The following is a 22,751-nucleotide window of genomic DNA, read 5'->3' as shown; positions in this document are numbered from 1 at the left end:
GCAGACAGCGATCAGGTCTCCCCTCAGCTCCTTTTCTCCAGGCTGAACAGCCCCAGCTCCCTCAGCTGCTCCTCATCAGACTTGTGCCCCAGATCCTTCACCAGCTTCGTTGTCCTCCTCTGCACTCTCTCCAGCACCTCAGTGTCTTTCTTATAGTGAGGGGCCCAAAACTGACCATAGGATTTGAGGTGGGGCCTCACCAGCGCCGAGTTCAGGGAGACGATCACTTCCCTGGTCCTGCTGGCCGCACTACACTATTCTTGGTGCATGCCAGAATGCTCTTGGCTTTTTTGGCCACCCAGGCACACTACTGGCTCATGTTCAGCCAGCTGTTGATCAACACCCTCAGGTCCTTTTCTGCTGAGCAGCTTTCCAACGACTCTTCCCCAGGCCTCCCCAGTTCATTCTGTTTTCCTGTATGACTATGTTGAGGAAGTCCAAAAGAACGTGCACAGTGATTTGGGGAGCAGCATGACAGATGGTTTCCTCTGTGTTAAACAGCATCTTGCCTGACCAAACACTAGTCAGGCATACAAATTATCCAGGACCTGTTTTACCTGCTATTGTGACACTGTGGGTGAAATACTCCAGCTATTGCAACCCTTCTTTACATGTGTGGTGGTGTGCTGGGGGTGGTGAGCAAGCTGCAGCATCCATCCAGAACTTGAAGAGCCAGCTGTGTAGGCTGGCTGTAATTATCTGAGACCAATTTGTCTTAAAGCAACGTGGAGAACACCCTTACTCTTAAGGAGTCCTCATGTTTAACTAGGGCCTCAGTTTTGTACCTCATCCACAAAGAGCACAGAGTAAAATCATGATTCATTTGTTGAGTATTTGATACAGTAACAGCGAGGTGTTATCAGTTAGTGGCATCTCTTAAAATGATCATTTGCCTCATGGCATAGCTCTTATTTCAACTGGTTTGGCAAAGGTGTGGTTCCACTGATTCATGCTACTGCTGTCCGAGTCAACCCGACTTAGCTTGTGAAATCACAGGTGGAAGTTAAATTAGGGTTCTTTGCTAAACAGGCTCATAACTGGAATTCAGTAATGCCATTGAGTAACCACATTCTTCCATTTTGGCATTTAAATCTAATTTCCCACCTGGATGTAAAAACCTGTTCAGTATTTTCACTTGTGGATATAAAGAATAGGTTAAATTAATGATGACTATAGCAAAGGACCACAATGAAGTTCAAAAATGTCTTTCAGAACATGATATTATTGGTTTTCTCAAGTGTCTAGGACTAAAACTACTTTATTCCACAGTGTGCTGTAACTATAGGCCAGTTTACTGGTTTGGGTAACTTGAAAATAACGTGACACTGCACGGGGTAGACAAATCCCTCCGATTCAGTGACTAACTTAGGTATGAAAAACCTTTTTATTTAATGCTCGATTTTACAAACCCTGTAATTCTAAAGTTTTCAATGTGATTTTTATGAAATAAGTATTATATATTAACGAAAATACATTCTCTTGGTTTTTGATTGAGAATGTTAGAACAAGTTTCCAGTGCTCTTGCAACCTCTCCCAATGAGGCAATTTTATTAGAATCTGTAGTAAATACAGTCCCTGAATGATAAAGTGCCGTAAGCAATTGTCTGCCCTTCAAACACAGAGTACTTTCACTGACTGTCCACTTCAAGAGTCTGACAGTATTGCACTACAAGAGGGTTGAAGGTACGAATTTGCATCCTTGAATAATTTAATTGGATGTTGGATTTGCGTGATGGCTTTTAATTAGTCTGGAAGAGGCTATTGGATAATTAGATGTGAAGTACGAAGTACTGATCCAGATTTATAGACCTTGAGGACTTTGGAGGCAGCTCTATCTGGTGACACCTACTGAATCATGAAGCTTTTCTTAGAAAACTAAAACAAGGGTAGTCAAAAAGGGTAGAATATTGAATTTATCTTTAAGCATCAAAATTAATTTTCTCTAGCCAAATATAGAAAAATGTACATATTTTCATAGTAAAGCTAATACATGTGGGGGAGGTTTGGCTTTTTCTTTGTTGATTATAAGAGCCAAAGCCCTGTGTCAGCAAAGCACTTTAAACATTTGCTACTAAAGCAGCCCTGCAGAGAACTTTGTATCATTTTAATCAGTGTAAATCACAGCACGTTAAATTAAGCATGCATTTAAATCTAGATCAAGAACCAAAACTATCGTGTGTTGAACTGGTGGTAACAATAAGAAAGGCATTACAGCTATACCCACTCCACCCTAACTTTAATACATACTTTTGACTGTGGATACAGATGAAGCGTTTGACAGAACAGAGCAGTAATGGTAGTGGCTCATTTGAAACACTAAATCAGTCCTGTCAAGATTGTCATCTCTGTATTTAATCATCTTTTTAGATTTACCCCTTCATTTCTGAAAGTGAAAAACTTGGCTTCTAGTCACTGCTTATCAGGAAGACAGACTAATTTTTTTCTCCTTTAGTAAAATGTCCTGCTGGGTTAGTGTTTATTCATCTGCTACACACTTGGAATGCTCTATGGGAAGATCCTTGCTGATAGTCTGATTGCATGAAGTAGTAAGGACTTCCTAAAATGAAGCTTTATGTTCAAACTACACTTTTGGAAAAATAACTTTTGGAACATGTTACTGGCAAAAATAAGAGATATTTTTAATTTTAAAAAATGTCTACATTAGATTCATCTGATTCTTGATGAAGTGCCCTGTGCAGTGGGATTGGCTGGTTACATTCTTTGAAATAATACAGGAGTTTATTTTGGATACTGCCTGCTCCTACCTTCAGTTTAGATTCTCTTTCCTTGTGGCTTATACTGGATTCCTGTCTTGCAGAAGATTACACACTAATTCGCTCTTACCCGAGCAGTTAGGAAATGGCTTCCAAAGTCCCAGTATTGAAATAGATAACTCTTAATAAATCATACAAATAACAAGTCTGGTAGGCTTCACATTTTACAGCTGTTGAAGCAGGTTAGATGACCAGGAATATCTAGACAGAAAAAAAAGATCAGAACTAAGGAAAAAATCATCTAGTAGCACCAGCTAACTGTATATAGTGACCTAAAGGATTACACAGTTCGTGGGAGGATGCTACAACTTGCTTCTGTGAACCTTCCCTTTCTTATTCAGTAATGTTCCTCAGATTCACTGTGAGACAATTTATCATGTAAATTATTTCCATCTGTAAACCTCTTTACAACCATTTACATCCCTTTAATTTAATATTATTATTGACTCACAGAGAAGTCAATGAGCAAAATCGATAAGCAACTTAACGAGGTAAGAGCAAGGTTTGCTATGAAGCTGTGCAAGGTTCTGCTCTTGAACAGCAGCTTCCCCGCTTCATGCCTCTTGCATATTTGGACTCAGGCAATGCAGCTGAGGAAAAAATATCTTTAAGCTCTTCAAGTCTTCTCCTCACCGATGAAAGTGAAGCATAAAGAGACTGGCAGGTACAGGAGGGTCCTGGAACCGGTGCTCCAGCAGCAGAGAAGCAGCGTGGTGACAGTTTTCCCTCTGGCCTCAGCCCTGTTTGAAGGTATGGGGCTGCCTGGCCAATTCCCTTCAAACCTCTTGGGAGCTTAACTCTGCTGTGGTGGTTTTAAATAACTTGGAAGAGACTAGTTGTAAAAAGAACATCCATCACATTACTTCTCCCTCTGACTCTGCAACAAAATAATTCATAAAGCAAATGTTGCTTTTTCTTTACAATAACATTACACATTGTCCCAGCGGTGCTGGGTTTCATGGCTCACTCTCTGTGGTGTGATACCTGTTTTTCTATGCAGTTTTTTTCACCTCAGGCCAGAACTGATTAAATTATTTTAGTCTGCTCTGTCAATTTGAGTGAGTGCCTTTGGGCTAATTTGCATTTTGTAAAAGGCTTAGAGGAGACTATTTTGGATTAGAGTCCCCAGTTGCCAATATATTCCGTAGTATTGTCCTGTGAAGAGAATATAGAGGAGCATGCAGGCGTACAGCTACGAGAAGGGTGCTGTCGTTCCTAAAGCATGTCCTGCATCACCTGGGCAGTATTTCCATGCTCCAGTTCCCCATCTGCAAAACGGAGAAGTTTGGAGTGGGAAGTTTGACAATACACTTCTTCTGAGGCTCTCCAAAATTATTCGGTCATTTTCTTTCAAGGCATTCCACAGCAGACTGACCTAGTACAGAACAGCCTGTCCCAGTTGTAGAAATAAGAACTTAACTCCAGGGAAGCTAAGAGCAGACCTGTTGGGTTATTATCTGACTTAGGTAACACAACGGTAACTTGTTCGTGCTTGTGGTCACTGACCTGAACGCGAGAGTATGCCAAAAGATAAGGGCTCAGGTTGCACAACCAAGTGACAGTGCTGGCAGGTGTTGTGCTCTTTCTCAGGCATCACATTGCACTGACCTTGGGGACTATCTGACAGCTGATCCCCAAACCATAAACTGAAGTGCTGTTGCCAAACAATCTGTAATGTGCAGTAACCTACGCTGGGTGTTTACTGAATAACTCAGAAAATTGCCCAGTTGTTGACTTCTCTTAATAGAAATTAAAATACTTGCTTTATTTATAGAAGTGAAACCAGGTACAGGAATAAAGTTTTCATTTCTAACTCCAGTGATTTTTTTTTTTTTTAATGCAAACGAACCGATACTGTTGCTGAGCATGGTGTATCATGAATATTAATTTATGTGGTCCTCCGAGACCAACAGCTTAGAAGAAGATGAATATGGTTTCTAGGATTAAAGAAGCGTGACACAAAGATTCAATGGATGAGTCAGGGACATAAGGAATTGCACTAGCCAGTTGCAGCTATCTTTATATGGAGCATGGAAAATCATAAAATACACAAATCTTTTAAGCAATGCTACTCAGGTTTCCTCTGCTCTCTAGCATTGGCTCAGCACGTCCACCCAATATCTTTATTTGCGCACACAACCCGCAGATATCGGGCATCAGGGAATTGAGAGGCACACCAAATTAATTTTCAATATCTAGGAAAAAAATGGTCTAAAAGACTAAGTGCTCACATGTGAGACACAGTTAAAAGGGAGCAAAGACGCCCACCCACTTGCCCATATTATTCAGTACAGAACTTTGCAAATTTCCTCCTTTTGTGAAGTTATAAACTTTCCTCTCTTTGAAATGGAATTAATTCCTATGAATATTTTAATTTATGCATCTGGATTTTTGGGTTATACAGAGTAATAACTTGTGATCAATTTCTCCCTTTATCTTTTTTTTCAGCTTTTGTCTTGCCCCCTCAGTTATTTCGAGTTATTAAATAAAGCCCCCAAGACATCAATACTCAGTGAAGACTGTTCTGTTTTCCGTTACTTGTAGGTCTGCTATTAAAAAAAACCCCAAAAGACTAACGAAACCCTTAGGCTGGAACCAACGTTTAGATTATCCGCCACAGAGAGCAGAACTCTAAATGCAGTAAAAGGCCCACCAGACTGGTTGTTTTAACAGCCTTACAGGACCAGATAATTTTTAAATTATTATTCTTTTTTAATCTAGCAAGGATATAATATGCAGGAGAGAAATACATAAAATGTACTCTTTTTGTTCTCGTTGTTTGTGGGGTTTTTTGATACACAGAAAGGAAAGGTCTGTTGTGCAAACATGGTCCTGCAGTCCATGAGAGCTCTACTGGGTCAAAAAGCCTGTTTGGTAGTAAGGGCTTACGGATTTGCAACAAATTTAAAGTTTTTTCTAGTTGTCATGGGTTATCTTGTCCGGAGTAAAAGAAACATCAGGCAATGTTTTGTCATTTATTCTTAAATAAGACAATTTGAAGCACTTGCTATTAGTTCTTTAGTAGGTATGCAGCCTCCTGCAGCTAGTAGTACTGAAGTGACTCTTCCCCCTAGATAAATATAATCCTCATGTACATCCCCATGAAGACAAGTATTGCCCTGTTGGACATTCATGTAAATCATACTTCCCAGGTGAAGCGAATAAGAGAGAGGAGTTCTGTGGAGGTAAAACTGCAACGTAAATTGGCTTAATCTGAGCAAGAAAACAAATTCTTGCCTTCCTTGCTATTTAGATCTGTAGCTGCTCTGAAGAGCAGACTGATTCTCTGTTTGGTCCTGCTGTGAGCAAATGTTCTCTATTTGATAAGTGTAGAAAATCAGGTAAACTTCTGGAGTTGTTTATTATTGCTGCTACTGCTGTTATTACTTTTATAATACACTACAGCATATTAATGGCCATATCACGTGTTAAATGCTGTGCATGCACAGAACAAAAAGACAGTATTTTTCCAAACTATTTACAAGCTCTCTGGCTCCAATCTATCCAAGTCTGTCTGGCTTCAATCATTAGCAGAAAGAAAAGGGCAGAGGAGGATACTTAGCTCTACAAACCAAAATGCTTTCCTGTGCTTGCTCCCAGGGCAGAGCAGCTGCCAGGCATTCAAAGCTGAGCCTGGCAAGTCCAGACTGGTTCCAAGTCCAGCAACTGATTTGCTCAGGACAAAACAGGTGTGATTGCTTTGGAAGGGGAGAAAAAGGCTGAGTTTTTTTTTTTTTAACTACACACTTCGCGAGAGATGAGTGTGTGCTCTTGAGGATATGACTGCAAAGCTTTAGAGATTTTATATTAACCAGGGAATGGATAATGAGTATTTGGTAGTTGGGTACCTAGATATTGTTCAGATGCTTTCCCCAATCTGTGTGTTCTCTCCTCTTCCCTCATTGTCTTCTGTGACTGTCCTTCTCTTGAGACTAAATCCCACTTTTTCAGATGAGAAAGAAATTATCATCTAATTTGTGTTCCGAAGAACCAAACAAGAATAGAACTATGTTCAGGATAAGAGGTGAAGAATTACTGAAACATATCAGAAGTGTGGATTATTATGAGATGGATATTTAAGAAGCTATAACCAGTTTTCTAATTAAGCGAGCTCATGGCTGTTTAGAATAACCCAGAGTTAGAGTCTTATCCTCTCATTCAGCAGTTTTGCTAAAGATTTGTTGTTGTTTTAAGCTCATGCCCAGAAACATGAATTCACAAAGTTCTTATTTAGAAATGTCCTCATAAACATATTTCAGTAGAGACAATTTTTTTTGGTCTTGTTGCTTTCTGTAAAGGATATAGCTCTGACAGGAACATTATACTGGGCAAACATCTCTAGTAGTCCACCTTAAGGTTACCATGGCCAGGTTTTTCTCTGTTCTCTGTAGATTTGCCTGCTATAATAAACTCTCTGTTGTTGCACCATGACTCATCTTGGATCCTTTCCTCGCTAGATTTCCGTGTTTCTGTGAGGTCTTTTTTCCATGTGGCACTTTCAGCATCAGTGATAATTCCAGCCGGGTCAGTGGTGACAGAAATTACTTGTCTAAAATTGTGAAGTGTAATTTTCCTTCTGCACTTTCACGTTGGTGCCTCACCTTTGGTGGTGTCCAGATTTTAAAATGATGCAGTAGAGATGTATGTAGAAAAGAGGGATTAAAGAAGAAGTTAAAAAAAAAGGACATGTAAGTTATTGTCTTCAGTGGCTGCATGACAGGATTGCCAATATACTTGTGGAGGTAAGTGAAGAAAAAAAAAGAAAACTATCAAGATTAGGTTTGCCTGGGTTTAGTTTGATTTAGCAGCAGAACAACCATAACAGAAAACTAGAAGTGATGTAATGAGCAAATGAAGAATGAGAATACAAGAAGAAGGTATGTGAGTAGATGAAGCCAGCCAGAATACTACAGAAATGACAAAGAACTGGAGGATAATTCCGTGAGAGAGAGAAGGAGGAGAAAATAAAAAGCTTGAGGGACAGAGGCACTGAAACAAATACTGCCCAGAAATATGGAAATGTGGTAAGGTAAGAGTCAGAGACGGGTGAAGTGCATCAGCGCCACGTACACACCTGAGGGAATGGAAAAGAGAAGCTGCTAATGAATGACTTCAGAGAGGCTGACAGCAGACAAGTATCTTGCCCTGGAGCCAGCAGGAATCAGCCTATCTTCTTTAAACTTTGAAGGCAATAAAGTTAGGGCTGTTGGGAGGATTTGAGAGCAGGCAGAAGGGCTGGAGAAGCCCCAGATGTCTGCAATGTCAGTTTTCCCTGCATAGATAGGGAGCATGCAGCCCAGAGTTTTTACATTGAACTGATCGTTTTGCTTTTATGAGCGTATTTTAGGATTGAGTTGGAAATGCCTTTGTCTGAGATTGCTGCCATGCCATCAGGAATGTTCATAATTCTTTTCCCAGGTCACCTGCACTGTGGAGACCAGAGACAAGATCCACGCCGCCCAGCTGAGGAGCGCGCTCCTGGAGCGGTACCCCACAGCTGCCTGGACCGAGCGGTGATGGGCGCCGCACGAGGGCGGGGGCCCAGGTCCTCTGACAAGTATTTTACAGAGCCCTAACCTTGACGCATTCAGAACAAGTATTATCTTTCAAAGCTGAACTGTTAGTGAATAGTTTCAGGATATTTATTTCCTGCTCAAAATGTAGGGAATGTCCTTGGGAATCATTAAACTCAAAACTTTAGCTTAGCTAAGGGAAACTTCATAGTCTCTGCCGGTGTTGGAATTCAATATTTCATTATCAGCTGGCTGCTTGGATTTTGGCTAGTATGTAGAATCCAATGGCATTCAATAAATAAACAAGGAGAAGGCATTTTTCTTCTACATCTGAATACAGACCTCTCAAAGGCCTTCTGATTCTGATGCCCCTAATTAAAGTAAGGCAGCTCCTTCTGCTGGATTTTGCCATACTACTGGTATAGTGATTTTCCATTTCAAAGCCAGAAGCCCTCCATTTGCTGAATCTGCTTTGGGAGATATATACATGTGTGCAGCTGTGGGTTTGAACACAGTTCTGTTCTGATCTTTGCTATCATGTGAGGGAAAAAGTACACTAAAGTAATGCAATTTAAACGAAACAAAAAAAACCACCCTTGGAAGATAAAAGCCAATATTGTACTCCTTTTTTTTTTTTTTTTTTCCTCCCAAGGCAAGATGATCCCATTTATAAAGTGAAGTTCCAAAAGATGTTGCAGCAATAAAAAAAAAAAAAGTATTCTGAGTATAAGCAGACCTCATATGCGGAACAAAAATGTAGTTGTTCCCTCTGCTTTTGGGAACTCAGTATGAAAAGTAGCACATAAAATGGCTTGTGTTTCTTTGTAAAAAGCGGTCTCTCCGCCCATGCAAATTTTGGAATTAGTATTCCACTGATCATCTTAGTCTCCCTAAAACAGACTCTATCCATCTCACCTGACAGATTAAGTACACTGTTAAGAGTGAAATATATTTAAAGATCAGATACTGGCAGAAGAGGCAGCCTAAGTCTGAGGCACATGGCTAATGCAATTAGCAAAGAACACATTGACCTAAATACCATTTTCATCAGTAGAGGCAGAGACCAACTAATAAGGTAGCATAATGGGATGGCGAGAAGTGGAAGAGAAATTCTGGCCCACTTATAAGTGTGTGTCCAGCAGTTGCCTTTCTACTTGGGCAACTTTCTTTTCTAATCAGTGGGAAGCACATTTAGCAAGTCTTCACAAAACTGGGGCAAGAGAGGTATCAGATAGAACAACCAAAAATCAGTGCACTCAGAATCACTGTATGATTTTGAAAATGTGTTTTGGGGAAAGAAGGAAAAAAAAAAGTGATGTCTAGACTTTACTTAAAATGTCAAACATGTTATATGCAGTTTGGTTTTACTTTTATTAAATATAAATTGTAAATCACTTTTCAATGGTAAACTCTTTACATGTGAGTATAACGACACCAGAGTTGATTTCCGTCCTATATTGCTTTTATGCCAGTCCCTTGGCTCTAAAGCTAAGATGAAATACTTCCAAGGGAGAAAAAAAAAAAAAAGAAAAAAAATGAATGTATGCAATTGGAAATAATATTAACCTTTTGCATTATGAAATATAATAGGACTATGGCATTTCAAAGATCTAATAATGTATTTTTAAATGTTTCATTTAAAGAAGTATTTTTGTATAGAGTTCTTATGTACCTTGAAAAAAATTACTTCAATGATTATGTAAAAATTTCACAAATTCTTAAATCAACAAAATGTAAATTTAAGTATTGTATTTATTTGAAAAGAATTAAAATTATGCTATACAACCTCAGCAATTAAAGATCTATCATTCTGTCGTATAGTACTGGTAGCAGCTTTGCATTAAAAATTCAGAGTTCTTTTTTTTTTTTTTTTTTCCCCTTTTTCCGTTGTTGACATCAACACGAAATCCACGTTGTTCATGCAGGGCAAGCTCTGTGCTGGTGGGGAGGTGAGCAGGAGGGCTGCTCGTGCCCTGCGCAGGGGTGGGAGCCTGCCGGGCAGCTCTGTCCCAGGGGCAAACGCTGCCTTGCTGGCACCCGGCTGTGTGCCTGGGCTGGGCTCGCATGGCTGAACGAAGTTTGTGATATCCGGTGAATCAGATCTCGGAGATACTCGTCACAAATAACATGAACTTCGGTAAACCAGTCCTTCAATTTCAGGGTGCAGCAGACTCCACCAGCTAAAATACATGTTCTCGTCTCCAGGGGAATAGGGCACTTTGACCAGGTAATTCTGCTAGAGCTAAGCTACTTAGCTTTGGGAGCAGTCCTACAAATACAAGGTTTGTCAGGGACACAGCACAACTTCTTCCAAGGACTGATGCAAAAAAAGACGTGTCTTTAATATAAATAAAATCTCTTCCCACATTGATTTCTTAATTTCTTTAGCCAGGTCCTGTTAGCTCTGGATTAACACCTAAAGCTCTGCCATTATATGTCTACAGAGCATCAGGAAAAGTTCATCTCCCCTTGCAGGTGGCACGTCCTCACAAGCAGCACCGCACCTTTCCATCTAGCCTACTACTTTTGGAAGATATAGAAATGTGTGTTCCTCCTTCCTATCCCGAAAATGCAGTAAAAGCATTTGATACGCTATATCAAACTTTTGCTAGATCCAGAGCTAAGCATGCAGTTTAGCGATCAGAAAAGGAAACTGTAAGACTCTTGGTTTGCGCTGTAGCTCCTGCCAGTCATTTATTTGATGGTCTTGGTTCTTCTGATGTCTTATTTGCTATTGAACTGTAAGCAGCCTGCCATGCGCAGGATATTGAAGTTTGCAGGGTTTCTTTCTATCACAAACCTTCACGTGCTCCCAACTTTTTGCTACATCCCAATGGAGGCAGAATTGTGCTGAATGTTGTGCCCTCCTGAGCATTATTCAAATGCACTTTTTTAGTTTTTTTATAAAAAATAAAGCTGCAGCAAGAATTGGTGGCTGTGGTTGGAAAACATTCCAATAAAATATGCATGTTTTGAAGTAAGTCAATAAAGATCATAGACAACAACAGGGTCCCTAAGCTCATGCAGCTTATCCCTTTGATGAAAGGAAGAGTCCTTAAGGGGCAGAGCCAGATCAGCTGCACCTGAGAGCATCCACAGGAAGGGTGTGAGGGGCTTGCCCTGCCCACAGGAGGGATGGGTGTGTTGGTGAGGGGGCTCAGCTCTGCCACTGATGCTGCCTGAAAGCTCTTCTAGATGCAGGTACTCTTCTTTGCCTTTTTTTCAATAATGAACTTTTTATAATCTTTTATGCTTCTGAAATTTGTGGAGAAGCGTGTTGTTTGTGTGGGGTTTTTCTTTTGATAAGAAGTCTAGAGAGTCATTAGAAGCAGGTTTTAACTGGCATGGTTTCTAAACTCAGTAAATTGATCTCCCTGCCTATTCCCACAAGGCAGACCTAAGAGGTTTTTCTGTGAGAGAAGAGTCTCAAAGAGTGCAGATAAATGATACAATGGTGTTCCTTACACATCTCTCTCCTCCTCCCAGTCATGTACGTGCTGTAGTTGTGCTTGGAGTTGCAGGGGCATTGTAAGAGCAGGTTGTGCTGTATTACCGCCTCTCCTCTGAAGAGTGATAGTAAAGGAAAACTTGAGGGATTTTTTATTTCTTTTTTTCTTTCTACAAACCATGACAATTTCTGGAGCTGCTCATGCAGGCATTGCATACAGCACATATTGCTGACAAGATAAACTGAATGTATAGGCTGTTGGCCATATGACTCCTCAAATGAATGGAGTCACAAAAAAACCAAACAAACCAACCCAAGCAAACACCACCACTAGAAATATATTTTCATTTTGTATGTGGAGATCATATGCTGGGAGGCAGGGAAATGAAAATGTACAAGCTTGTATTTAACAAGCAAAAAAGCAAAATATTTTTTAAACTGTGTAGCCTTGTAAATACTGATAGTGTTATTAATGTGGATTCATATATGACAGTACCGTAATTAAAAAAATGTGAATTGATGTTCCCTGCTCCTCATTCAAATATGAGGTATAAATACAGAAGGAACATAAAATTCAGATTCGTTCATGGAAACATTACTGCATTAGTTACTTTTTTTTCTTTGTGAAGGTCATTTGCCTGGAAGTCTTAAAATCAGTGAGCTAACAGGTGCTTTCCATAACCACGTTCCTCTAAAATCTACTGAATTTCTGCTGAGGGTCTGCAATTTCTGCCTCCCCCGTCCTGGTTGCTGATCACGCCAGAATGCCCACAAGCAGCAGACTGTAGGACTTCAAAGATTTTGCCTATAGTAGTCCAGCTTACTGCAGACTCTATGACAATGGTCAACGAGGCCATTTCCCCAGTTTTAACTGTGCTCTGTTGCCATTCAGGAGACCAGCTGTCCAGCCCTAGGGTGAATTAAATGTCCTTAGTTAACCAGCACTGGGGTATTTCCAAAGGCTGGCCCAGCTGCCTCCTGTGGTGTTCTGAAAAATGTAGGTCAGCAAAGAGAGGGAAAGCAAGACAACATATCGTGATTCTGAGAGAGGTTTTTGCATGGCTCCCTTGCAAAAGTGAGCTGCAGCCCTTAAGGCTTTAGACGTAGTTCTTGGAAGCAGATGGGAGATGTCTCATTGCCTCTGCTGAGGCTCAGCAAAGCTTCTGAGCTGATGCTGCACTTCCCGACCCAGCTTCTCATCCAGACAGCTTGATTAGAACCGTGATTTGCCGAACGTGCTCATCTGGGTTACTCACCTTACTTCAAAAAGTACGTTACGCTCATTTCTGTATATTATGATTTAAAGGTGAAAATGGATCAGTGTAGTTTGTGTTTTCTCTTACAACAAAGTTACCAAGCAATCACAGCTTAAAAGTGCTGTTGCAAGTGATGTGGTTATTTGTGCCTTGTATAAAATGATTTATTTTTATCACCAATGCAGCTCAAATAATGCCTTATTTTTGTATACACCTAGAAAAAATGGGCACTGTTGTTTTACATTTTCTTGGCATCTGCTTTATATTATTAGCATAAAGCATACCTAGTTTTGCACTTAGGCTTTCATAGCAAGTTTGGTTTGATTTTTTTTTTTTCTTATGTTTTCAATTTGAAATAGATGGCTAAACGGTATTTATTTCTCTCCAGTACTGTCAACAGCCTGGTTGGCAGAAATATCACTCCTGAAAAACATTTTTTAATGTCAGCTTTTCTTGGTGATTTATCTTCCGATTTAGTGGAGTTCTTTAATAGTAAAAGTCTTTCTGTAAGTTTCATTTGTTTGTTGGTGGTGTTTTGGGGGTTTTTTTGGTGGGAAGTAATATTTTGAAACACTTTTTTACAGTGAAGTACTGAAATTTGCAAGTGTTTTCTTTTGGCAGGCTGGGTGGGTTGGGTGTTGATGTGGGAGACGGTTTGACACTCAGCCCAGCCTGTGAGCTGCTGTGAGAACACAAGGGTATGCTCCTGTTGATTTCTTCTTCTGTTGTGGAAAGGGTATTTGATTGCAGTGGAAAGAATTGCTCTACATAATTAGGAGTAATTCTTTGTTATTGCTGTACAGAGAGCCTGGGGAAACGCTTGTGCCTGGTGTAACCAGCGCTGTTTGCAAGGAGCCTGTTCCTAGCCATGAATGTGTGTCTCTTTGTGGACTTTGTGAGATGCTGACCTGGAATCAGGTTTCTGCTGGCTTTCTTTTAACAATTTTGTCAAGTGTTACGCTATGTTTATCTTGCTGCAATGTTAGGGACACTGTAAACAAATATTCAGCAATGGTATCTTGATATTATTTTGAATCTTGTCATTCTGCAGGTTTCTTTCTTTTCCTCAAGGCTACTTTACATTAAAAGCAGGTCAGCATTGTTTATCCCATGCTTCTCGGATTTTGAGTTGGGAATCTCATGGGCTTCAAAACGTCACAAAACAGGCACCTGTGCTGCTTACAGCCCTGGGACTGTAGAGTAAATACTTCTTTTTTTTTTTTCTTTCTTTTAAGTAAGTGGAAAAAGTTAACTGCTGCTAAGCAAGAGTAGGAGAATGTTTGAAGGTGAATAAATACAATGTAGTTGCATTTCTAGAAAGTTTGACAAGCAATGCCCAACAGCCTCCAAACAGAAAGCTGCTGAGAGCTGTCAAGCTTAAAACAAACAAAACAACAACAAAACACAAATAAATATAAAAAACCTAAACAAACATAAACCAAACAAATCCCAGAGGCTTCAAAAAAATCTGCTGAGGCCAGTGTCCGGCTAAAACTTGTTCTAAATTTGAAATGTTTTTTAACTGAGGCAGTTATAAGTTGACTACATTTTTTTTTCTTTGCTTCCTTGGGCTGCACCGAGGAAGCTTTTACCATTGCTTCTGTAAAAGGAAGATCGTTATATGGAGTCTAACAGTAAGCAATGAACACCTCAGAGCTGTGATTAATCTGCAGCCGCTCCAAAGCCTCATGGAAGGGCTGTGGAGTTGTGCTGGTGAGCAGAACAAGTGCTTGGTGCGCAGACTGGCACTGAGAGGGGAAGGTAGCGTAGTACTGACCTTAATTACAGCTTCACTAACGGAAAGTGAATAGTGAGAAACAAGAATAGAAAAAAAAAATGTCTATTAAGAAGAAAAAAGTCTTTTACTACCTTTCCTAAGTCTTTAAGTAACTCGGGCATAAGTTAAATCTTTTCCTCTGTACAGGAAAGCTATAAAGAAAACTTTGAACCAGAGCTATTCCTTTTATCGCTTCCCATTATTAAGTTAATGCTCGTTAAGTATTCAATTAGAATTCCTCTTGAAACACTAAGTATTATACCTATATGTGTTTTAGTGCCATGGAGAATTTTTTGGTTTCTTTGTAAAGACAAGTCACATTAATACCTTGCCCTGTTAGAAATACCAGACTTCTGTGGGACTTATTCTGGAAAGCACATAGTCAGCTGATCCTATATGTTCCAAGCGTGAATACTGACATTGGTGTAAAGATGATGCCTATGTATTTCCAGCATATTCCAGCTATTATTTCCAGCATAAATTAAAAAGAAAAACAACTTCATTTTTTTAAAGTCTTTATTTCAGGGTCACAGACTAAGATAAAAGGTAACACAGTAAAACATAGTTCAGGCTCTTGACATTCCAGTTGAATTTCTAGCCACTAAACATGACCTTCTAGTTCTCTACAAAATGTTATCACTTTGCCATTTAAAAAACAAAACCAAAACAAACCACAATTTCTAACCCTTCAGTTCCCCATGCTTTTAGTACCCACTTAAAAGCAAAAACTTTATGTACTTGTGCTTGAATAAGACTTCTCCATCAGAAGTGTCACAGTCTGTAGGTAGTGGACAAGGCATAAGTTTGTTACTGCCTCAAGGAGCTTTTTGTCAGAGGAAGAACAACCTTTTCTTGTCCTTTCTTCCAGAACAGTAGCACCACAGGTGGCATGGTAAAACTTCTCCCCACACCATAGTTAGTATTTTAAATAGCTGTTACTTATAAAAGTGCTAAAACAAGACAGGCTGAATCGTTGTTCAAATATTCAAAAGTAAAAGACAATATGATAAAAGGCTCACTACACATAGCGCTTTGAGGGATGCTTAAGATGGTCTCTCAACCACAGATTTCAGAACATCAGCATCTGGGAAACAGTGATGTACCTTTCCTTACCACACCCAATTTCATTCACAAATATAAAATTTTCAGCTAGGGTTTGGAATGCTAATTGATTTTTTTTTTTCCTTGGATAATAAATTACTTTTTGAAAAAGCTGCCCTCAAAGCTACAGGATTACTACTTTATGCTATGCTAAATCAAAGATTAAAATTTGATTCATAAGATGAAGTTACGCTGCATGAAATTTAAGGCGCATGTATTAACCCAAGCTGAAGTGCTTTATGTATCCAAGCTCATCGCTGCACCTCAACCTGAACTGAGACTTGGTCTTTTTAGTGTGCCTGCAGCAATACACTGGTCTGTCCTTTGTGGAAGAAGTTCACAAAACAAAGTACAAAGACCAGGCTCTAACAACAACAATGCAGCCAGTAAAATGTTCTGTAAAGAAAATATAGGTAAATTTAACTCCTATCACAGAACAGGTGCAAGTTGCCTTGTGCTTGTAACTTAACTCTCCCTGTTGTAGAAGAAAACTCTTCCAACTCTTTAGCAGCCACTACTGCCAGCTGTCAAGGACCCGTCACTGACAGAGTACACAGTCCATGTCAAAAATTGCAGAGGAACAACTTCTGGCTTGTTGCATCATAAATTGGATTAAACTCTGACAGTGCCAAGACTGAAGGGTTGAATTCCTACTGAACTATCCACAGGGCCCTGTGAATTATAATTGTCTTGTTTAGTAAGAGGAGAGTCACTTGGGTAGAAGGGCACTGTATCATGTGGTAGGAATGTAATTAGCTAGTTACAGCACCTAGACATGTAAATGAGGATGCTTGCTGAAAAAGGAGGATGAAGAACTTGAGAAGTGACTTCTTTCGCTGTCTTCTAGTACTGCTTCTTGGCTGAAGGTTTGTAAGACACCAGGAGACCAAAGGAAGCGTACCCAAACAAAAGTGTCTGAACGAACCATTGAAACTGAGCCACCGGGTCAGTGATTCCTTTAGATCTGTAACATTAACAAAAGCATGACGTGTCAAAAAGCTTATGGTATTGTAGACTATACTGTGGTACTTTAAAAGCAAGCTTGGATATCTCTACCCATCCTTGATACATCAGCCTTGACTAGAACACTTGAACTTAGCACCATTAATTTCAATCTACTGAGACTTATTTCCTGTACTAACTAAACATACCAGTTCCTGTGATTTTAGTGGATTTTAAGCCATCTACAGAACAAAGGTTCTTTCAGAGATTTCATGCATACAATTTCCTCAGTAATAGATACCTTGCAATCTCAGTCTGTGCTATTTGAAATTACTTGTCCTAGAAGTTTATATACAAAGAACCAAGAAATTAGAGTAGCTTGATAATAATCTTAGAACACAAGCCTGTGTAGAACTTCTTGTTGACTACAGTCACAGAAGACAGATCATATGCTAGCAGGGCAAAGAGGCTTGACAATTACTGTGCAATGCAGGATGGAGAAGCACTGTTACCTGAATTTGTGGCTAGAAAAATACAGGTACAGGGGACTGAAGACACCTGACTTGATTTATGAAGCAGAGATCCTCCTATGTCAGTTTTATCTAAGCATATCTGAATTTTTCTGTATGTTACAGAAAATGTCACTTTTTCCTCCACTTCATTGATGTTGAGATGTACTACCAAATTTTCAGAGAAAAAGAACGAGCATAAAAATGATAGCAAAACCTGTGGATTTCACATTTCCAGTAAACAATTCTGTCAAGCAAGCAGAAGTGCACTCCAACTCATTGGTATACAAGGGAGCTCCCTCTACTGACCTTTGCTAGAACAGTTCAGCTCTTAATTGTTCCATAGCTTCTACACATACAAAATGATTGTGTAGCAAGTGTTGATCAACACAATATTTCTTAATGTTGACTCTTAAACTGTCTTACCAGCTGTGAAAACTTTTTTTTCTAATCCCAGCTGCGGTGTTTCCAGTGAGTGCAGAAACTGGAAAACTAGGCATTAAGAAATGTGCCTGCTTATGCAAAGCAAGCTTCCTTGAATAGACCACATGCAGAAATACAGGCAAATGACAGTACCACTATTGATTAACAAATTTGTATCTGCTTCCTTGCTAGTTCTTCCTCATGCCTCCTTTGTGATGTTCATAAGTAGACATCACTTTTACACTAGTAAAAAGTACATAGTGTTTGGTGCTCATAGTAAAGTACAACTGTTTAGTAATCTACAGAAGTACGCGTCAAGAGACAGTGATAGGCAATCTGTGCTCTCTCTTTCTTATGGGCTTTAACATTACTCTGTAAAACTTATCTTAATTACAATACACTCACTTGGTACATTCACTGGTAATCAAGTTCCCTTGTACTTAAAACTCCCCTTGAGCCTATATACCTATCTATCTGCAGAATCAGAGTTAAAACTTTAAAGCTACATAATTTAAAACTGGAGCCTGGTAAAAAAATATGACTAACTCCCATTCTGAAGGCAGAAAATGTTCATCCATATTCTGTTATCTTGAGAACCACCTCAAACAGCTTTCCATGAAACAAAATCCCTTTGCCTCCAAGAGATGTTACTTGAGAAGCCTGTGACAGGCAGCTGTGAACTGAACTAAATGAAGTGGAAAACCAGCTTTTTTACAATAGCAAACATACCAGCCATCTTCTCTGTGAAGCATGAAAACAATTATCTACATTCTTCTGAATTATTGCAAACAAAATTCAAATGAACAGAACGACTATGTGTTTGGACAGCATACCTTTCCAAATAATATGTTATCCTACCATAAGACTTTGTTGGCCTTACTTTTATAGTCTGACTAGTCCAAGTATTTTATCCCACAAACTGGCAGATACAAAGATCTTAAATAGTTCCAAATGGAAGTGTCCAATTGTATTCACGCAATATAGATGCAATCATTTAAGCAGGTAATTAGCAGTCTCAAAATTCTGATGAGGTAACAACTTTGGGTGTTATAACTTCATCAGATATCAGGCTATTTCTGCACTGTCTATTGTTCCCCACACCTCCTGAAGCTCAGTGTTACCCAGCGAGTTCAGAGGCGGACAGACAGCTCTGGCAAACCTGCTGCTGCCAGCTCTGCCAGCTGCCAGCCCTCACTTCTGCCACCCCACACGACAGTAACCACTAGCAGAATGTGCACTGACCTCTTGCGGAGGACAGAAAACTACCATCGCAGCAAGAATCTTAGCAGTATCCTCTGAACTAATATTGCTGCTGCCAACCACCAAAATCAGTCTGTAGCTTATGTCACTTGTATCAGAAATCCTTTTCAGAGATCTATGCTGGGGTGAGGGGAGGGAACAACTTACTGGCATAACTTAACACTGTAGAGGGCTTCTACTACGTGAATCAACCAGGATACCCAGAACCTAATAAAAAGAAAACATGTTTTATTGTGTTGAAAAGTAGGGAGAAGACTGTTGTATCCAAGATGCATTATGCAGACAATGTAAAAATGGAAGCATAGAAGTGACGCCTCACTTCAACCTAGAAAGTGAGGTGTGTTTCTTATCTTTTATTAAAAAAAAAAAGCAGAGTCTTAAAATAAACTAAAGTGAGAAAGAAGAAATATAACTCATGCAATATGCATGGACCTGCCATTTCAAATATCTATTGCATGTTTCCAAAACTTTCAGCACTTAGATTTAGACAAAAAGCCGAAGGCTTAGTGAAAGCAGTACAAGTTAATCTTAGTTAAGCACGCAAAATCTATCCTTTTACTTACACAAGTATTTTTAGTAGTCCTAATGAGCTGCTCGAGCGTTTATAGATTTAGTTCTATGAAAACAACTGTGTATATAGATTCAGAACATATAACGTGACTTCATCAGTCAAACTTGGTCTACAAATTTTCATACAGAAGCTTTTTTTTAAAAAAAAGTCAAACAGGATATTCAGTTAGGATCAATTCCTTAGGATGCTCTGAGCAAAGATGAAGGCTTATCTTCTACACAGTGCATGGTAAAATAAACAATAAAGCCTTGCTGTCTTCCTGTCTTTACAAGAAGTCAGCAAGTGAGAGAGCTGGCTACAGGGAAGTGTTTTCCAGCTCTTTTGTTAATTAAAATAACAAAACCTCAATTTTGTAACCCAGTCAAACTTTGCACTACGCAGTTTCTTCAGCAGGTTCTCTCTCATGTAGACAGGATCAGGATAAGTTACTAGCAGGGTAGAAAATGTTCTTTAACTGAAGCTGGAAAAAGAAGACTCCTAAAGAAAGAATTAGGCTACTTGAGTAACAATTTGACAGAAGACCCACTTTTAGGAAGTGTTACAAATAAAAGTTTACATATGGTCTAGAAACTGTCTCCAGAAGTAGTACCTTATTTTTTTCCTTTCTCGCTGTAACAACACACACAGATGACAAATTCTAAGTTGAATTTTTAAACTTTCATATTGGTCTTAGCCTGTCTAGTCTTCTACATTCTCATTACCCTATGCCCTTAGTTGTAATGAGCTTGAAAGGAGAGCTCTTTAAATGTAATTAACAAGTGGGTTACAGGAAAGCTTGTTAACACAGACTAAGCAGAAGAGAGAGGCAACAGGAGAGATGCGAAATAACTATACAGTCAAATATAACTTACCCATAGCATACCCACTTGTGATGGTTTGCAACTAAATAATTAAGGAAGGTACCAAATATTCCCAAATATCTATAAGGTATAGTTGAAGGCCAAAGCGTTACCCACTTGAAAAAAAAAAAAAAAAAATTGTTAGCTTATTTCAAGGTAGAATTATTATAAATTTAACTTTCAAATTAGCTTTCTTTTTACTACTCCTGCCCTCCCTCCATGTCTGTCAAACATGGTTTAGGGCTCACCTCTTCATAGTATTTCAACTCTCTGATTCCATTAACCTTGTCCAAGACCCATATTCTTCAACAAGACCACTGGCCTTCTGAAGCACGCTTAGTTAAGAAGACTCGAACCAATGAAATTTATTTTCGTTGACATACAAGGTGCCCAAGTGATAAGTTTAAGGTTGCTATGTATGTACTAAGAGGGCACCTGCACATTAAGCGGCATTTAAGTTGTAAGCTCATTACCTATTACACACAGTAGCAGCAAAAAATACATTGTCTCTGTCCCGAAGAAGTTAATCTGAGGCACCTGACCTGAAGAATTCAAACTGACCAGACTGACAGGCAGGAGTTAGCTATCTATACCTAAGGGATCAGTCTTCTTTTTTTATTAAAAAAGAAAACAACAGATTTTCTTCTATTTTGAACAGGGCATAGAAGATAATCGAGCACGAAGCCCCAGACCAAAGATGCACACACGGTGTAGGGTATCTTTCCTGTCGCTGACCTGTCTGCAGTGCTCATCACTGTCTACCTTTATTGTAACAAGCTGTGGAGAAGCAGGGAGTCAGGGAGCTGCACGCTTTAGAGTCCATTGGGCATGTAAGGTAAACACAAAGCTGCGCCAAAGTTCAGAGTGGCTTATCTTTCCTCTGGTATCAACGCTGCAGTTTCTAAGTATATGTAAATTTGGCTATGCCAAAGACGTGGCAACATGGTGGATTTAAACAAGGAATTTGCTTCAAGCTCGTTCTGGTTCTTGAAGTAATCCAGAAGCTGCTTTGTGAGCTGTTTGGCCTGCCTTGATTGTCACTTTTTCAGGTGGTGGTTCTTACGTGTCAAAATCCATGCAAACGGAATAAAAACATGTGGAAGTCAACGGATGAGATTCATAAACTTGTCAGATATATCAAAACTGTCACTAATCTCCCCAGTCCAGTAATCGGACCTATTTTAGCTGAAGTCATTATTAATTAAGACAACATGGTGACCGAACTAGTCTGTTTTCCAACAACGCTAACCCGTTACTGTAGTCTGTAACTACAGCCATCACTCGTAAATGCACTTTGTTTACCGATACAGCCCACAGCTGTCGTGGGGTGAGTTTTATTGATGCACAGCGTGGTTTCAGTTCTGTGAATGTTGGAGGCACTTTCACAGGCTGTCTGCAATGCAAACCGCCGCGAGCCACAGCACTTGGGTTGCTGTGATCGTACCCGGGGATGCTGTTTGCTCTCGGTGCCACCGCCCTGTTTTGCTTTGCAATCCAATTCAAGTATTTTCTCCTTTTCCCCGAACATCCTTCACGGATTTGTCCAGCTAACCCACAAGCTGACGTTTTCAGTTTCCCTTTTCTCCCGGTTTGTTTCCCAGAGCGGCCTTTCCGTGGGCACCGACCGAGGAAGCCGGTTCCGCAAACCCCGCCGCGCATCTGCGCGTCGCGCCGGGACGGCCGCGGCGGCTCGGCGACCCCCGCCGGAGGGCCCGATCCGGCCCGTGAGCTCTGCAGCCCCCGCTCGGAGCGTGACGGGGACCAGCTGCAGGTCAGGATCTGTCCCTCCGCCCCGCATCCCGCCCCCCCCCGCCGCTCCTTACGCCGAGGACGACCATGCCGAAGATGATGGCGATCATCCAGAGGAGCCGGGAGCGCTGGAAGTGGCAGCTGCCATCGCGGAGCCGCTCCGCGCCCGTCGCCGCCGTCATCCCGCCGGGGCCGCCGCCAACCGCCGCTCTGCTCGCCGGGCGCCGCCGCCGCTAAGGCCTCCGCGCGGGGGGCGGGGCCGCGGCGGGGCCGCCCCGTCGGTGACAGAGCGGCGGTGCCACGGCAGCGACCCGCGGCGTCACCTGCAGAGAGCGGGTGACGCCGCGCCCGGTGCCGCGGGAGCGGGCGAGCCCTGCCCGGCCGCGGGGGCGCCCCCGGGGGCCGCGGCCATTAGCAGGGGCGGCATTGCCCCGTCATTTCCTTCCGGGCCGCCCGCCCGCGGCCGCCGCTCCCCGCCGCGGCATGCGGCCGGAGGTGTGGGGGGGCAGGTGAGCGGTCAGGAAGCCGGGCGGGCCCCGGGGGCGGCCCTGCCCCTGCAGCAGGGGAGGGAGACCCGCAGAGTTGCGCA

At 40.9% G+C, this 22,751-nt stretch overlaps 2 protein-coding genes across 5 annotated transcripts in view; one reads left to right on the top strand and one right to left on the bottom strand.

Moving 5' to 3' along the window:
- The window catches only part of LOC135990657 (L-threonine ammonia-lyase-like), a 31,668-nt gene extending 21,707 nt beyond the window's left edge, over nt 1–9,961 (top strand). For 3 of the 4 annotated variants that reach the window (XM_065638495.1, XM_065638497.1, XM_065638493.1), the window contains one exon: nt 8,193–9,961. In XM_065638495.1, the coding sequence (XP_065494567.1) occupies nt 8,193–8,291 (99 nt within the window). In that variant the 3' untranslated portion in view covers nt 8,292–9,961. The remainder of the gene's footprint in view (nt 1–8,192) is intronic. The other variant, XM_065638496.1, reaches the window with a different exon arrangement.
- A 5,326-nt stretch (nt 9,962–15,287) lies between these two features.
- On the bottom strand, nt 15,288–22,359 carry TMEM254 (transmembrane protein 254). The gene is made up of 4 exons (XM_065639138.1): nt 22,237–22,359; nt 20,426–20,529; nt 19,151–19,210; nt 15,288–16,833 (listed from the first exon to the last, which is right to left on the bottom strand). Exons 1-4 carry the CDS (start codon nt 22,342–22,344, stop codon nt 16,713–16,715), a joined length of 393 nt encoding a protein of 130 aa, XP_065495210.1. The 5' UTR covers nt 22,345–22,359; the 3' UTR covers nt 15,288–16,712.
- Between the last annotated feature and the right edge of the window lie 392 nt (nt 22,360–22,751).

Source organism: Caloenas nicobarica, chromosome 7 (genome assembly GCF_036013445.1).
Source record: "Caloenas nicobarica isolate bCalNic1 chromosome 7, bCalNic1.hap1, whole genome shotgun sequence".
NCBI lineage: Eukaryota > Metazoa > Chordata > Aves > Columbiformes > Columbidae > Caloenas > Caloenas nicobarica.
The sequence above is the reverse complement of the archived record's forward strand: the minus strand, read 5'-3'. Positions and strand labels throughout refer to the sequence as shown.

What these genes read in the sequence shown, in the direction of transcription:
- TMEM254 (XM_065639138.1), bottom strand. Translation starts at nt 22,344, where the DNA reads ATGACGGCGGCGACGGGCGCGGAGCGGCTCCGCGATGGCAGCTGCCAC. An exon ending in TCGGCATGGTCGTCCTCGGC is followed by an intron (nt 20,530 to 22,236) that starts GTAAGGAGCGGC and finishes TTTTTTTTCAAG; the next exon opens with TGGGTAACGCTTTGGCCTTC. An exon ending in CACAAGTGGGTATGCTATGG is followed by an intron (nt 19,211 to 20,425) that starts GTAAGTTATATT and finishes TCTTTTTATTAG; the next exon opens with GTTCTGGGTATCCTGGTTGA.